Source organism: Fulmarus glacialis, unplaced genomic scaffold, assembly GCF_000690835.1.
Source record: "Fulmarus glacialis isolate BGI_N327 unplaced genomic scaffold, ASM69083v1 scaffold23442, whole genome shotgun sequence".
In the NCBI taxonomy this organism is placed as follows: domain Eukaryota; kingdom Metazoa; phylum Chordata; class Aves; order Procellariiformes; family Procellariidae; genus Fulmarus; species Fulmarus glacialis.
Window position 1 is genome coordinate 12312 of NW_009196291.1, and position 16957 is coordinate 29268.

General features: G+C 34.7%; 1 protein-coding gene across 1 annotated transcript in view; it reads left to right on the plus strand.

Annotated features, from left to right (window-relative positions):
• PHKB (phosphorylase kinase, beta) overlaps positions 1-16957 on the plus strand; it is an 82605-nt gene that overhangs the window by 9932 nt on the left and 55716 nt on the right. Inside the window, 4 exon segments of the mRNA XM_009572168.1 lie at positions 1736-1835; positions 5027-5134; positions 7115-7195; positions 10650-10765. Of these exon segments, the coding sequence (XP_009570463.1) occupies positions 1736-1835; positions 5027-5134; positions 7115-7195; positions 10650-10765 (405 nt within the window).

Genomic DNA, 16957 nt, shown 5'->3' on the forward strand with positions numbered 1-16957 from the left:
GAGATCTGATGGGTTTCAAAATTTTGAGAAACTAGCAAAAATTATAAAGAAATTAACATTCAGAACATGTAATTATTACTTTAATTTCTTATGTTGAAATTTTGCATCTTTCTTTTAATTCTTCTTTCTGTTGGTGAAATAAAAATATTTGAAAACAAAAAAAGTAGAAAAAAATTTAGAAGGAAGAATGAAAGGGGCAGGGGTGATTGTTTTGAATTTTCAGCAACTCATAGAAGAGAGCATGGCATAATGCTGCCTGAATTATTCAGTCTTTAATTTCCAGTATGTAGAATCATAGAAGATGATATATGAAATTTGTTGCAGGTTGAAGAAAGGGCAAAGTGGCAAGATAAATAGTTTGTGTTACTTCCAGTTTTGCTCAGAACAGGGCTCTGAACTTCAGGTGCTGCACAACAAAGTTTCTTTGATGGGCAAAAGTTGATGATTGAAATTAAGTGAAGGGCTAGAATCTGAAATGAGCCAAGGTACAAGACTCATGTGGAAGGCTGTGTTATCTACCATATGCAGATTACTGTGCTTGACTCATGCCAGTGCTACTTTTCACTTTCATAAAAACGAAATTTCTTGAGAGCATGTTAAGAAAACAAACACTGTTGTTGTGAATAGAGGAAAAATACCGTAACATGAAAACTTCAGAGCTTTTACATGTGCTGCTTATTGCTCTTGGGATTTATGATAAAGTTGAGAATAAATCCTACTGCTTAAAAAATTCTTAACCTATTAATTTTGCATTATCTGGTTTTATTCCTTGTGGGGTTGCTTTTTTTTCTCCTTGTTTCAACTTTGTAATTGAAAGCAAGTACATTACTTGTATCTGAGATTATTATTTAAATAGCATGATTTCTGGATGTGTATGTCTTTTGAAGTTATCACTAGCTTCCTAATTTTCAGGGTAGGTAGCAGAACCTCAACATAAACTACTAACATGTTAAGTATGGTGGAAAAGGATATGCTTTGTTTGAAGTGTAGTTATCATCCACTTAGCTGTAATCAAATTAGTAACAGCTATAAAGTGGACTGAGAAATAGCAATGAGCATGTTATGCTGTTTTGCATATTTGTATCAGAGACATGTTGTTGTAAGTTACAAATATGTAAGAAAACATTATTTTTACCCTGAAAGGCTCAATCAAAAATTGAGAACTGGAAAAGACAGAACACGTGAATGCAATAATCAAGGTTGTTTACACAGTACATTTCTTATAGTTAACATCACTTGGGATTTGGCATTGTTTTTAATATACATTTAGTAATATAGTAACTGTCAGTGTTGTTTGATTTCACGGTATAAAAATACTAAGGTATCTTGAAACGCATTTCTGGAGGTTTTGAGTAGTTAACTTTCAGACTCTTGTATGCACAGCTGTAGTTTATCAACATCATCAGGAAAGTGACTGCTTGGTTATAAATGGCAGATATTTTGTAGAGTTAAATGTTATAATATCAGCAAGGATTTTTTTTTTTCTTTTTGAATTTTGAAATAGGAATGTTTGTGCAAGTTGCAACATAAACTAAAAAACTTCTTTTTTTTTTTTTTTTTTTTAGTTAAGGAAGGATGGGTAGATCTATAAATACGTTGATATGAGTTTGGGCACCACTCTACAACAGTGTTAGTTAAATACTTAATATTCCAAAGCACTAATGTGTCCTTTTTTTTCTTTTTTCCCCGCTAATGCATTTCCAATTTATTTTATGAACTATCCTCTCTTACCCAGGCGCATTGATGATGACAAGGGAAGGACTCATGAACTGGAGCATTCTGCTATAAAGTGTATGAGAGGAATTCTCTACTGCTACATGCGTCAGGCTGATAAGGTAAAACACCGTAGTGTGGACACAAGCACTTACTTAATTCTAAGGGATTAATTAAACTGTGGAAAACTAACTTCTAAATAGAGATAAAATTCAAAAGGGGAATGCAGTATTACTGTGTCCCAGCTAAGAACAGCTGCTTCACTATTGTCAGGTTGCAGCATTGTTTTAGGATATAAAAGACATGAGCGTTTTGCGAAGTAAACTGCAGGGCATGCTTGAAACTTCTTTGGATTACTTTTGCAGTTATTTATCGCATTTAAGCATTAGACCATTAGTAATTGGGGGGTTTTTTATGTCTTTTTAATGCTTAAATGGAAAGATGTAGAATTTCTTTTAGCTAAGGCTGGAGAGTTTTCTTTGCACTGTTAACTTGGTTATTGCTTTTGCAATTGTTCTCCTTACCTAGGTGATCGTTTAGATTATTTTGCTTGGTTTCTTTAGCAACCACTTTCCAGTATTCAGAAGGGCAGCAATCCAAAATGAATAAGGAAACAGGGTAATTTACTTATGTTACAATACAGTTGATATATTCAGCCTGTAATCCTCTTGTGAGTATAACCTGAATATTCTTGAATATTCAGGGCTGCTCCTTATCAAAATTTAGATGTGGTGGATTAATTTTGCATAGTGGTTAGCAGTAATTCTACAAGTAGTTAAATATCTGTATTCCATGTGATTAAGTTTCATGTCACTGACTTTTAACTGTATTATTAAAAATAATTCTCATGTTATCACATAGCTTCCATCACTTCTAAGCACACAAACTGAAATGTAAAGTCCATAGGCATGTGATATCAGTAATAATAATAATAATAATAATAAGCAAGTCAGGTGTATCACCAGTTGTATTTATGCTGACAGGGTATTTTTTTTCTCAGTTTTCTTAGTCTGTTTCTCTGTAGTCTTATATCTTTAAATAATCTTGACCTAAATTGATCTTGTTACAGTTGAGCTGTTGTTTTTCTCTTTGACATGCAGCGGTTTGTTTTGAGGATGATCACTGCAGATATGAATAATGAGCATTAAATTAAAACAGGTGTCACGCTGCTGACATACTGGTAGTCAGTTTTTGCCTTGATTACTATAAATGCTTCTTTCTTCCTATAATGTAGTAATAAGCAGTCTGAGGTACCTAACAGACATAAGTCAAATTGGACTTTATTCTGGGAGACGGTGTATATGCTGGCCTCATGTAGAAGGAAGGTATTTTTTAATAATATGAATTATATATGCCCAGATGCTAGGGTGTGACTTGAATAGAGGATGCTGCTTGTGACAAAAATTGCAGATGTTATATTCTATTGCTAATGAACATAGGAGTTATGACCTAAAATGTATTAAATGTGTTCATGGACTAGACATGGTAACTCCACAAAATAGTATTTGCTTTCTTGTTTCTGGGGCCCATGCTATAAGCTATGTATGATTTATTGGTGAAGAAGAATATCACATAAAGATAAGATCAGTGTTGAAAATGTTGTGAAATGTGGACCAGGTATTGGCAATAATGGCTAGAAAATTTGAAAAATGTTGGAGAGCATGGCATGACTTGAGGAATTGTGGAGAAAAATCTTCTTTTGTTACCTTCATTCTTTTCTTTGTGAATTTGATTTCCTTTCTCTGCCCTATTGGCAGCTCTCTGACAGTCCAGATTGTTTTCTCAAATGGTTTTGTAAGGTAGCAGATGTATTTCGTGACGAAAAAGGAATCAAAACTACTTTAAAACCACCGTAGTTCTTATTTCACTCCTTTGTTGTTAACCCCTTGTATTAGTAATTCATCTTATTGCATTCTATCTCCATTGTAAGAGATTCTGTATCATAGAGGCTCATTCTGAGGTCCAATGATAGTTTCCATGACTAAAAGGTCATTTTAATCTGGGGTACTATTTTTCCTATCTATAATCTTTATGTTTTCTTTTTAAGCTATCAGCTTTGCCTTCCAGTGTCTGTAAACATTTCACTGTACATCTGAATGTCACAAACTGTGCTCACCAAAATAAATCGTTGTTTTCCCATGTACTCTTTTATACTAGATATTCTTATCTCTTGCAGCTTTTAGTTTGTTACATGATCTACATGTGGCAATTTCTGAACACTTTTGTAGGTCTATAACCCGGAAGACTTAAAAATTATTATTAATAACAATAATAATTTCTTTTTTGTTTTAAAACCATTGTCACATTGTCAAATGGTACAACAGTAATTATTAAATTTTATGGATCATTATTCATAAAGATTGTTAAAACTATTGTTCCCAACATAAGTTTTGGGCTCTTGCACTCTAGTAAGAGCTTTAATCTAGGAATGGTGAGGGAAAAAAGAGAGTGCTCAACAATCAAGTGAGGAAGTGGTGGGTGGGGTAGGCAAGCAAAGGGACCTGGGGTGATGTGAACAGAAGGCACATAGCATTAACTGAAGTGGAATTGTCCCAAGTGTACGTGTGGAAATAAGGAGGTACCTATGGGACAGCATTATGGAGAAGAAAGCTTTCATACCCTTTCTGGGAAATCAGCATGCTTGGGTGCCTCTCAGAAACGCCCGTACACTAATGCATGCAGCATGGGGAACAAAAAGGAGGAAATAGAAGTATGTGTGCAGCTCCTGGGCTACCATCTCATGGGATCGCGGAGGCGTGGTAGAATAGCTCAAGTGTCTGGAACACTGTGGTGGATGGGGACAGGCTCTTTAGGACAGGCTAGGAAGGTGAGGAGGGGAGTTGCCCCATATGTGAGAGAGTAGCTGGTACTCTGCTAGGGAAAGGTGGTGAGCCAGCTGGGAGCTTATGGGTCAGGATGCTATATGTACATTTCCGATCTGTGAATTCAGGGTAGGCATGATATGCTTTGACATACTTTCTGCTAAGATTTCAGCTCCAGTAAAATGAGGCGGTGTTTGCCCAGAAGATGAAAGTGAGTAAGCATCTGTAGCTATCTATTACAGATTTTTTTCCTAGTAGTCCCAAAGAGATTAGAGAGATGGGTTGAGTATTTGTGTTCTTTAAGTATATGTATACTTTAAGTATGTATGAAATAGTTTCTGATAAGTTTCAGGAATTGTTGTTTCTAAGTTTTACATAATGTTTATATCAAGAGATTTTGAAATACCTGAGTTATATAGTGAATTTGTGGTTGCCAAATATACTGAAATTACTGACTTTGATTCTATGTTTTGCCTTTAATTCACCTTTAGGTTCAGCAATTTAAGCAAGACCCCAAACCATCTGAATGTCTTCATTCTGTTTTCAGTGCACACACTGGAGATGAGGTCTTCTCCCATAAGGAATATGGTCACCTTCAGGTAAGATATGCATGTGCGTGTAAATGAAAGTTTGGATGATTTTAAATAATGTTATTGTTGTCTCCATTCTTTCATGATGCAGCTGTCTCTGTTTAGATTTATGTTAAATATGTTGTACTTGGTAAAATTGAGATTCCTTCTGCATCTTTTGCTGAAGAAGACAGATTGTTTTGAAATATAACTCAGTGGTATGTTTTGGTCAGAAGGTACTGAAATGTCTGTGGGATTTGTGGAGGTAGGTCGTTGTTTGTTTATAAAGTTGCTTCTTTTTGAGACCAACAGATGGCTGTCAGTAAATAATCCTGGCAAAAAAATGTTGAAGTAGTCAGTAAAGTGTAAGATTTAGTGTAATCTTTCATTGAATATTATATTTTTTATTAACGTTCCCGGCTTAATTTTCCATAAGTCTGAGCAATTTTCATTCGTAGTAAAGATTTAATGTTCACTGTCAACAGCTTTGTCTAGTTACAGATTTGTTGTTCACTATTTTGTGTGGTGGTTCCTAGTCTGATTCATTGCATAATTGATTGTTTTATTGGCTTTCATTTTCCAAAGCATTGATTTACCCTTTTTTTCCTCTTTATCTTCAGACCCATTTTTACATTCATGACCTTGTTCTTTTGCGTTCCATAACTCTGTGTACTCTTTTTAGTTCAGAAATTGCTAGTGAAATTATTCAGAAATGACAGTAGGTTGATAATTATTTAATTTCATGGTGAAAACATCACTTAAATAGTTTGTACAGTAAATGTGTTGGATTCAGGAAATGTATGTTCTGAGAAAAATTATTTATGGAGTTACCCTACGTTAGCATTTTGGACTTCTATGTGAATCTTCCTGAACATGCACATCTTTTATCTGCCAGAGGAGACAGTAATTTTGGGACCTGGGGAGCACTGTATGATAGTTCAAAGTCTCTGGTTTTTGTGGCAACTCAACCCTTCCCATAAACATGAATGGACGTTCCCTTCTGTCATCAGCAAATCTCAAAGAATAGCGGGTTTTCAGCTCTGTGGAGACAATAGAAAACAGAGTAACTGAAGTGGTTTAGTTGGGAAGAATGGAATATATTACGTAGCTGGTCTGCCATTATTGCTGTACTTGGTGCTTTTCAGATTGTATTAAGAAACTGGAGTCAGTGGTCTTTAAATCTTCTGGAATTTCTAGAATTTGGACCTAATTCTTAATCTGCTATGTTTCAGATAAGGATCCAATCTTTTGTTCTAGATGGTTTCTCTAAATTTTGTATACTGAGATTGTGGTTTTATAGCTCATTGAAGCAAGTTATTGTGATAAACTTACTTTCTCTATTTAAGTTGTACAAATTCTCAATTATCCTAGAATTCTGTGTAACAAAAGCAGTTTCCTTTGATTCATTCATAAATTGACATTATGATGCTCGTCTGTACAGCTGCTAAAGGTGATTACTGTTAATAATAAATGCTATGTACAGCTACAAAAGAAAACAGTTTTTCACAAATATAATCATATCTGAATGTTGTAATTATACTTCTGTCAGATGATAATGCTAAAATTCCAGTTAGGAATAAAGTTACGTGCTTTTTAGATGTGCTGTGTACTATTCAATATGCTACTTGCCTTCTTGGTGCTCTACTTGCCAATAAATTGTCATATATGTAAACATGAAATAGCTTGTGAGTAAAGTGATTGCCTGTGGGTCAAAGCAGTATGCCTAAGCAAAAACATCTTAATATCATAGTTTCAAATAATTTAAAAAATGATACTGCAGCAGAAGTTGTAGAGGAAAGTGCTTGTTTGTGGCGTTTCTTCCTATTGATTGTTTCCACATCATTACATCTAGGATATTGGTATATTAGGATATTTTTGAAGAACCAGAACCGTGTTATAGTGGGACCATCTTTGTTAGTGAATAGTATCACATTTAGCTTGTTTATGTTTATTGGAGTCAAATAAACATAAAGTTAATTATAGTTTCCTTTTTGTCTTTAATTACTTCAGATAAATGCTGTGTCGTTATTTCTCCTCTATTTGGTTGAGATGATCTCTTCGGGGCTGCAGATTATCTACAATACAGATGAGGTACAAATCGATTTCCGATGTTGAAACACATGCTGTATTAAGGTGGTTTTTTTTTTTTCTTGGTTTTATTTAATTACCAACTGTAAAATAATTGTTCTGGAAATACACTGCCGATATTCTCCATTTTTAATGGAAGTCAGAAAAGATAAATGGAACGAATGAATAGTGAAATAAATTAATAGGTAATAAAGTGTTAGATATGCAAAGAGTGAATGTAACATGACATTGAAAACTTTTATAGTTCCCTGCTATTTCTGAAAGGTACAAGGTCAAGAATTAAAAGGTCTGTTAGGACAGTTAACTTCCAGTTATGTTGTTCTTACTTTTCACCTTATTTCAAACTGTCAGTCGTGCATGCTGTCCAGTGGAATTTCAATATAATAAATAATAGGATTAATTTTCTGGAAAGCTGAAGGACTTCTTTCAAATACCTATGAACCTATGGGTGTTTTGCTGTATCTTTAATTGAAAATAAAACAATTTTATATCATGGTAAGAGATGTTTGTAAGATTGTTAAATGTTCTGTAAATAAGATAATAATAGCCACCATGGCCTTGACTTGAGGACAAGTCATGTCCGGACAACCTGCTGTCCTGCTCTAAAATGAGGTTATGTTTTGAGACAGGAATGGAAAGCACAGATTTTTTTTTTTTTTTTTTCTTAATCTGGACTTGGTTAAATTTACTCTGGTCTGTTTCATAGTCACTGCTGTATTGCCTTAAAAAGCTTAAATGCACTTATAGTACTACCATTTTTAAAAAAGGGAGATTTTTCCAGAAATAGTGTATTTGCATTATATTTCTAAAACGTACGTCTTCATTAATGTTTTTTCTTTAGATAATGAGAAAACTAAGTGATGCAACTTGTCTCCTTTCTTGCTTAGTTAGGTCATATGATAGGTCTATATTATCTTCTCTGAATTGTCTTTATGTCTGTGAGGAGGCAAATGTATATAATTATGTATTTACTTAGCTTGACTTATAATTTATATTATCCTCCAGATGTTTGCATTTAATTACAGAATCTGCAGAGAAAGTGCATGCGTATAGACTCTCTAGTCAGTGGATATTCTCCTCTTCAATGTCAGGATGTAGTTTTCATTGCAACCGTACTCTAGAAATCTGTGGACTATGGAGATTTATACTAAGCTTACCTTACCACAGACCTGTACATTCTATTAGTCTCTATATAGCTTCAACAATTGAATATATTCTCAGATCTTATTAATGCCACATAATTATGGTATTTCCAAGTTTTCCTGTGTGTCTAGATAATATTCAGCATAGTGGCATTGGCAGCACTATGGATGTGGCAACCTGCTACCCAAACATCAAGTTGGGTATTTCTTTCCAATGATATCATTGCACTATGTATTTAATCTCTTCCCTTTCGTAGGGAGAGGGTTTTGAACCAGTGCTAGCACAGTGGAAGGTTCTGGCAGATGGTTGATATTTGGCAAGCTGTCTGCATGAATGTGTTTGTACACAGAACTCTTGGTTTAGGAGGCAATCATTGTACACTAGGCTGCTTGATGTCAGGCATGGCAGCTGTCAATGAGTTACCCTCTAGTTGCATCTGTTTGCAGTTGAAAAATTAATTTAATCACATCTTTGCATCAATAGCAAAGAGAACAGTACATGATTGTGCAAGTGAATGAATTTGAGAGCAGTTACAGACACATAAAACAGAGTAACACTAGTATTTGCAGTCATCCATGCTGCATGTGTATTCTTTATTACACCTTGCTCTCCACATGCTTGACTTCCAGATAAATAAGCTTAACACACACAATCCATAATTTCTGTAAGTGCTTTAGCATTGACTTGGTTATAGCATTTACATGCCCATGATATGAATGATTGCTCTCTGAAGATTTTGGGTTGCAACTAGTTATCTGCTGCCTTTTTTCTGCAAATCTGCTATTTGGAAACCCTTAGGTAGTTTCATAAAATATCTGTAATTGACTGTTTTTTTTCTCTCATGTTCATCACTGGTAAAATGTCGTCGGTAAGGTTATATATTTCTATGCGGTGCTCTTTGCTTCTTCATTTAGATAATGCATCTGAATTTAAGTTAATGATAGAATTAGGAGAAGCCACACTCTTAATCACTGGGTGTTCTAGCTTCGTTCAGAGAAAGTTCATTTTAATACAACCAAATGCTAAATTACAGGGATGAATAATACTGGGCATATCTAAAGGGTGGGACAGTCTGTTTCCTGGAAAGTACTAACTATGAAAAGATTTAGTGTATAGATAATTGTACATGAGCACCCCATAATAAAATTTTAGCAGAGACGTATATAAAGAGACAAGTAAGTATAGAATTATATATATCGCTGGTGGACTGGTATAAGCATAAAGGGCGTATCTGAAATAGTACTTTTTTTAATATTTAAAGAAAAATGGAGAGAAAAGGACAAAACAGAGATATGCAGGTAAATTAAAATGGAAGCAAATACTTTTCAGTAAAAGATTTGATTTTTATCTCTTAGCTCATTGGGGGGGAAAAAAAAAAATCACTTGACTGTAGTAAAGTGGATCCTCCTCTGTAGTTCCCCAGTATGGTTGTGTTTATAGCTATTGCAATATTCTCTTTTTCCCACAGAATCCCCTAGAGTAATTTGGATGGGAGGGGATGAAATCTCTGCTTTGGTGAATGAACCAGTGTAAATCTTGTATTTGTGGTTAAATTTCCTTAAAGTTTTTATCTGTGGACTGTTTGAGGTGAACTGTAAAATTTATCATCAATTTAACTTTTCTACAGTCGAGCAACTCCAAATGTCTCTTTCAACAATGTAAATGAGGAAAAAGTATCTGATTAAATAAGTCCCCCGCTGTAGTTAAATACCTTTAAAATACCATAAATACCTTAAAATACCCTTAAATACCTTAGTATTCAGTTGAAACATCTTGATCCAAGAGGAGATTTTAATTATAATAAGTTGGTTCAGAGTTTTATTTGTGTTTATAAAGGAATGTGTTTGAATCTGCGTAAGTATGTATTATCTGGAGCTAATATAATAAAACTTTGGCATATCAATTCTCTTGAAATGAATTAAGAAACAGCACCAAGATTTCTGTGTCCTAATCTTGTAGGATTTAATTTCTTTTGCTCTCTGATGTTGTTTTTAGGACAAATCTTTTTTAAAAGATCAAAATACCATCTTTTTGGAGCTCTTCAAATATGTGTCTTGAATATGAGATAATTTTTATCCCTGGCTTTGTTGGAACTTTTGCATAAATCACATCATCACCTAATTTGGGACAGATTAAAAAGTGGTTTTAAAGAGAATATCTGAACTTGGGAACATTATTCTCTGGGGAAAAAAAAAGGATCGAAAACACAGTTATGATGGCTGAGGAAAAACAACTTTGTCTTTTTGAAAAAATGAACACAAGAAAATATGCTTTTGTTTTCCTTCGGTCACTTTTCTTTCTTTCTTTCCTATAGGTGTCCTTCATTCAAAATCTTGTGTTTTGCGTGGAAAGAGCCTATCGTGTACCAGATTTTGGTGTCTGGGAAAGAGGAAGTAAATACAACAATGGCAGTCCAGAGCTGCATTCGAGGTAGGTGAGCAAATGTAGCTCTTTCAGTCAAAGCAAGTAAGCGTGATATGAGTAAAAAGAATTCATGGGGTGGGTTAAAAATAATAATGCATTAAAATACTGTTTGAACTAGATTAAGGTTCTCTAAAGAGTAAGAGATGTATTTTGGGAAAGTGTGAAGCATAATTTCATCATCATATGCATGCTGAAATAACTGCATAGATGTTTAGCTATTTGAGTTCCAATTCCAATAATTATGTGCAGCTGCATGCATATAATTCTGAAAATTGCGTTCAGAACAGTTCAGACTCTTGAGGCACATGCATTAGATCGGATTCACAAAAATGTTTAGGAATATCCCGATTTAAGGAGGTGTTGGATCATGAATCTATATTTTCTCATCTCCACCATGCTGAGAGGAAGGTGCTGGACACTGTGGAGGATAGCCTAGTGCACAAGTTCTTTTCCAGGTTCTTCAGATGCTACAAGTAACTGGGCGTTCTGACCCTTGTCCTGTGAGTCCTTGTCACAGTCCTTGAGACTGTGAGAGTTAGGAATGCTCTTAACATTTTAATATTAGGGTGGTCCAGAGCATTCACTTCAGTGGAACTGCTCGCATGCTCGCATGCTGTCTATCTTGAAGGATCAAATCTGTAATCTGACAATTTGCTTTTTCTAGTGTTACTATTGTTTTGTTAACTTTTTGACTTCTGAGGTTTTATGAATCATAAAAATGGCTATAGCTTGGATATCTTAGGATTTTTAAAATATCATTGATCATCATGATTATCCAGGGCTTGCAAATAATACACGTGTTTCTTCCAGTCTTTGATGTTGCCAAATGAGTCTGTGTTCTCATTTCAGAACGAAGTAATTTTTCTTAGTTCACATACAGGCATGTATTTTAGGCTATAGATCTTACATGTTATTATTGCAGCAAAACAATTAATTTAGGTATGTTTTTTTCAGGGCTTTTGTAGAGCTTTAGTACCAGTATGAGAACTGAAAACTCCAAGTTGTTATTATATAATCTGCTTATTAGTTTGTTTGGTTTTTTTCTTCCTCCTACGTCTGTAAAATTGTCAAATGCCAGATTACATGAGCATTCCCTTAGAGAATCATATACTTCCTTCCGCATCTCACCTTGTACAAATTCGCAAAAGGAACACTGAAACTGCTGTGTCTCCTGTTGTTTGCAGCATTCTGGTTATTCAGTATGTGGATTTCTTCCAAGGAAAACTGAACATCTTTTAACCAGATGGAAATGGGCATGTTGTCTTGTCTTAATCTAGGCTGACATGTATAGGTTGTTTTTTCTGAGGGTGAACTTTTATGAGATGGACTGAGCCAATCTAACAGATCATTGAGCTGGCATAAAAGGAATTACAGAGCTTGGTCCTAATTTGAGAAGTAGACTTTGGTCATCAGAAACAGGTATTGCCCCTATTTATCTTTCCTTGTGTACATGTTGATACTCTGCTTTACTGCAGGAAGCCAGTAGACAATTTCATTGTTCTCATAAATCAGAAAAAATGGAAGAGGAACATACATCAAAAGATGTATTTAGATATTATTGAGGAAAGCCCTGGGTACACTAAAATGTTCTTTAGACTTTGTTATGCTCCTGTTGTAGTGTATCTACCTGGGGGATAACTCCTAAGAGAGCTCTAAAAAAATTTTTTTAAAAATTCAAGAAGTGATTATAACTAATCAGGGCTAGTCACGAATGATGTATGTCTTTCTTCAGTCATTATAGACTCCAAACCAGTCCCTTAAGTTTCAGTGTTAAGTACGCCTGGCACTTAAAACTCACACTGTAAGTCTACATACAGTGTGTGTTTGCTTTCAGAATTAGAAGTTAATTCTTGTCTTTTATTGAAAGAGGCTTTCCTTTTAAAGAAGATATTATATAATATGAAGTCCATGAATAATAACGGTAAATTATGGCCTGTGTTAAAAGATGCAGGTATTTTAAGTCTTTACACAGTCTTGCTATTCTATCTTAGTACAGTTTAAAACACTTCTAATAAATGATAAATAGCGAAACACTCTGTGGACCAAGTCTTCATTGATGTATGCAAATGGATGTCTTTTACTGGTTCAAAGGCAAGATTTGTAACAGCTTTTATTATAGCGTGATCCCCTTCCCATACGGCTGAACTTCTGAAAAATTAATTTGTCCTGTAACCATTTGATCATGCTGTTCTCCAGGCATCTGCTGAGTACCTCTGCAAAATGTCTTTGACATCTCCCATATGTACTGTGAGAATAATGAAGTTGCCGAAGTGCAGTGTCTTCATATTCCAAATCTAAGATTGTGGAGCCTCGATCTTGCTTTTCTCTGTATAGGTATTATATCGCTGTAGTGCTGTCCTTCCTTGTTCTATTTGGTTTTGTCTAGTTATGAAATTACTATTATTGTTGTGGGATTGTTTTTTGGTTTGTTGTTTGGAGTTTTTTTAACATCCCTTGGTGTTTGATGTTCCAGTTGAACTGCACAGTTCCTGGATGGAGGCAAGAAACTGACTGGGAGAAGGATTTTTTTAACATCCCTTGTGGTGTTTGATGTTCCAGTTGAACTGCACAGTTCCTGGATGGAGGCAAGAAACTGACTGGGAGAAGGATTAAGGGTGTGTATGCTTTAAGGTGTGTTTTGATTAGCAGTTGCTAAGAATATGCAAATTTTAGTATTTGCCCTCAGGTATTTCACTGAGAGGGTAAATCTAACAATTAAAAATTACTGGGAATTATGAATGACGTTTAAGTAAATTTGCTAGTGCTTTTTTAGCAAGCTGGAAGTATAATTTCTCTAGGTTAGTTTCAGGTTCCCCTGTCGCAAATGTGGATCGAGGTCAAATGTTAGCCATAATGTTATGACTGCAAGACTGCTCTTGATAATCCGTGGCAAATCACAATAGTTGATGGCTACAGGTCTACAGATTGCACGTCGGAAGGTTCAGTATGGACATAAAGAAGAAACCTTTTCACTTGAAGCGCAGTGAAGCACCAGAGCAGGATACTCAAAAGAAGTTACGGAATCTCCATCCTTGGAGGTTTTTGAGAATTGTCTAGATGAGGCTATGGTTTACTTCAGTCGGTCTTGGTTATTGTATGTGGCTTCAAGTGAGATTTCATGTTGGACTAGATGAGTTCTATATGTCCCTTCCAACCAATGACTTTATGATCCTGTGAAATTTTCAGAGGAATATTCAGAGAGGGTTTGGGTTAGGCTTTGTTTTCGGACCGTCTCCAAGTAAGCATCTTTTTCTCTGGGAATAATCCATCAGGTTAACACAGCATGTTCATAGTGGGTTGCCGAGTGGAGGAAGGAGTGTATTTATTAAAATACATTTTGCCTTTAATCCATACTGTTTAAAACAGTCCATTTTTTGCATTAGTAAATTGTAGAGTATGAAGAATGTATTTTCTGTAGAAATATGTGAGCATAATGTTTATTATAAAACCTCTTTTCTAATTTGCACAACAGAAAGGCATTAATCAGAGGAATGAAACAAGTGTCTGAAGTGTGATGAGAGTTCTGAAGTGTGTTATGTTGTGTGATTGTTCAGTCTTTTGAAGACATCCTTGATGTTCTCAGACTTCTTTTTTTTTTAAAAGAAACTTTCTCCTGTCAGTTACCCATGAAACTTCTAGTAATCTAAGTAGTACTTATGTGTATGGTGAAGGGAATGCTTGATATACCATTGTAATGTGAAGAAATACTACATGATTGGGGAAAGAAAGCAATATTTTAATGTTGAGACATTTATATTTTCATTTGCAAGTAATATTTGTGCGAGTACTGAAGTCTCCAGGGGCTTTGAATAACTAGAGGTAGAAAAATACTGATCAATTACAGTAAGTATTATTCTTATTGTAAAATAATGACTGTGTATGTAAAATAGAAATTATTTCAAAGAAGGAATCCATATTTGTCTTCATTTTTTTTCAAACAGTATCATCTTATTTTGTAGACAGAGTGAGTAGTTTGACATTATCTGAATACCAGTGGTTGTTGCTGTGTAACAGCTATTACTTCTCTACCTTTTGTCAGTAACTTTTTTCCCCCGCTCTGAAAATATCTGACTGTTGGTACAAGAAGTGTTATTTGGAAGGGAAAATAAGAATACGAGATTTTAACATGTGATACAGATTTCAGTGTGCGGGATTTCTCTGATTTTAATTTTCTGTGTATGCAGTTTGATAATAACACTTAACTCCTATGAAAAGTTCTGTTCTGAGTCATCAAGCCAATTTGTTTGATTAATTGCTGGGTGATAATTAAAATAGAGCAATTGTTAGAACAATTACATTTTTGCTTAGATATTTGAAACAAAGCCAGAAAAATAATTATATTCACAACACTTCTGAGTTTAGTTATTCCTTCATCACGTTCTCCAGTACCAAAAGCTTTCATCAGCAGAAGATACTGAATCTGAGGGATTTCACCACTGTTTGATGGCAGCTGCTCACAGCAGAATTTAGTCAACCTAATCAGCTTTCTCTTGTTGAACCAATTAGAATTAAATCTCATGAGTGCTATTTCTGGCAGTGTTTCAGAAAGAAAGATGGAGGTTTATGAACCTGTTGGTAATAGTTAAAAAGAATGGTAGAGTCTGTAATCAGTGTCTGAAGTACTTCTAATATTAAAACCAAGCCAGGTAAAACAGTACTTAAAGTAAACACATTCTGTAACTCTGCACTGAATTTTTTCCATTATTTTCAATATTTTCTGTGTAATCATAATTGGCTCCCATCTTTAAAATATGGATTAGTTAGTAAACATTTGAAATTTTATATTTTACATGAATAAATAGTACAAACCAGTTATTTACAGTAGGGTAAAAATTTGCTGTAATCCCAAAATGCCTCATGGATTATAGAAGAATTAAGGTTAAAGCACAGTCCCTGTTTGCAGTTCTCTGAAAATTTTTCACAGTCATAACTATCCTCTGTCAGTGTTGTTCTCATGTTCACATGGATCCTCTGATAAACTTTTTTTTTTTCATTCCTTGTTTGGCAGTACTGCATAATTTTTGTCCCCAACAAAAGATGGAAAGAAAAAGGAAAGTGTGGTTGGCTGAGTGGATAATCAATTTTAGAGAAAAAAGGATATAAACTTTTAAATCCTTTTTTGTCCTTTTTTTTAAAGAGGGTATTTCAAGGAATTGCTGTGCTAATAAATACACTGTTAAATTAATTGGTATATTCTGTTTTCCCCAGACTTTTGCCAGTTCTTAAAACCTCAGACTTTTCAAGCATCTATAGCATCTAGCAGTGTAGATGTTTGAGAGTTCTTGTTTTGTTTTGTTTTTGTTTTGTGTGTGTGTGTCTTCATTTTGTTTTTCTCCAAATTTGTGTATTGTGCCCAGTTGAAAGAAACACGGTAGCTGCATCTAAATGGTTGTTAGCTGAGAACAGTGTCAACAGCTTCCTCTCCCTTACAGGGAAAGACTTTATGGAAAGATGAACCTTTTCAGTTCTTCTTTTCACTGATTTTTATCTTGCTAAGGTTGGAGGCTTTCTTCCTGCAGTGTTGATCTATGTCCTCGTACTATGTTCTGTCACTTTTGTTTACCCTTACGGTCTTTTTTAAACTCTGAATCTTTTGTCATGTCAGCCTGATTCATTCTGCTTTTTCCTTTTTCAATCTTTTGCTATATGTCTTCAGATTTGTTAACTTCTTAAGATAACAAGGTAGACATCTATACTTTCCTGTTATTTTGCTGTCTTCCTTTTCTATTGTCTCATTTATTGTCATTTTTGGAATAAAAATATTTCAAATTAATTGTAAGCTACTTGGAAAGCAGAGCTCCTATCTAAAGGAATGGGCAGTTAGGGAGAAAGATGAAACTTCATTCTGAAGGAGAAGCTTCAAAACTGGGACGGACATTTAGGGATAGTACATGGGGTGTCAATGAAGTCAAGAAATCACTGTTGTAGCTTATATAGGAATGAAGCAGAGACAGATGAAGATGCATTGGTCAGAGGCACTGTAGTTAAGTGGAGACAAAGGCGTAATTTAAGGTTATAGTTTTATGAATAAAGTTGGAAGAATTACACTAGGCTTTGTTTTGCAGGATGCTCTGAATCTGTTTTACCAGATAGCCTAAGAGAATGTAAAAGGTGTTTGTTTTATTAACTAGACTTCTGTAGTATTTCTAGTTCCTATACTTTTATGTCACCACTTAGTAAGCAGTCCAAAGTCCTTTC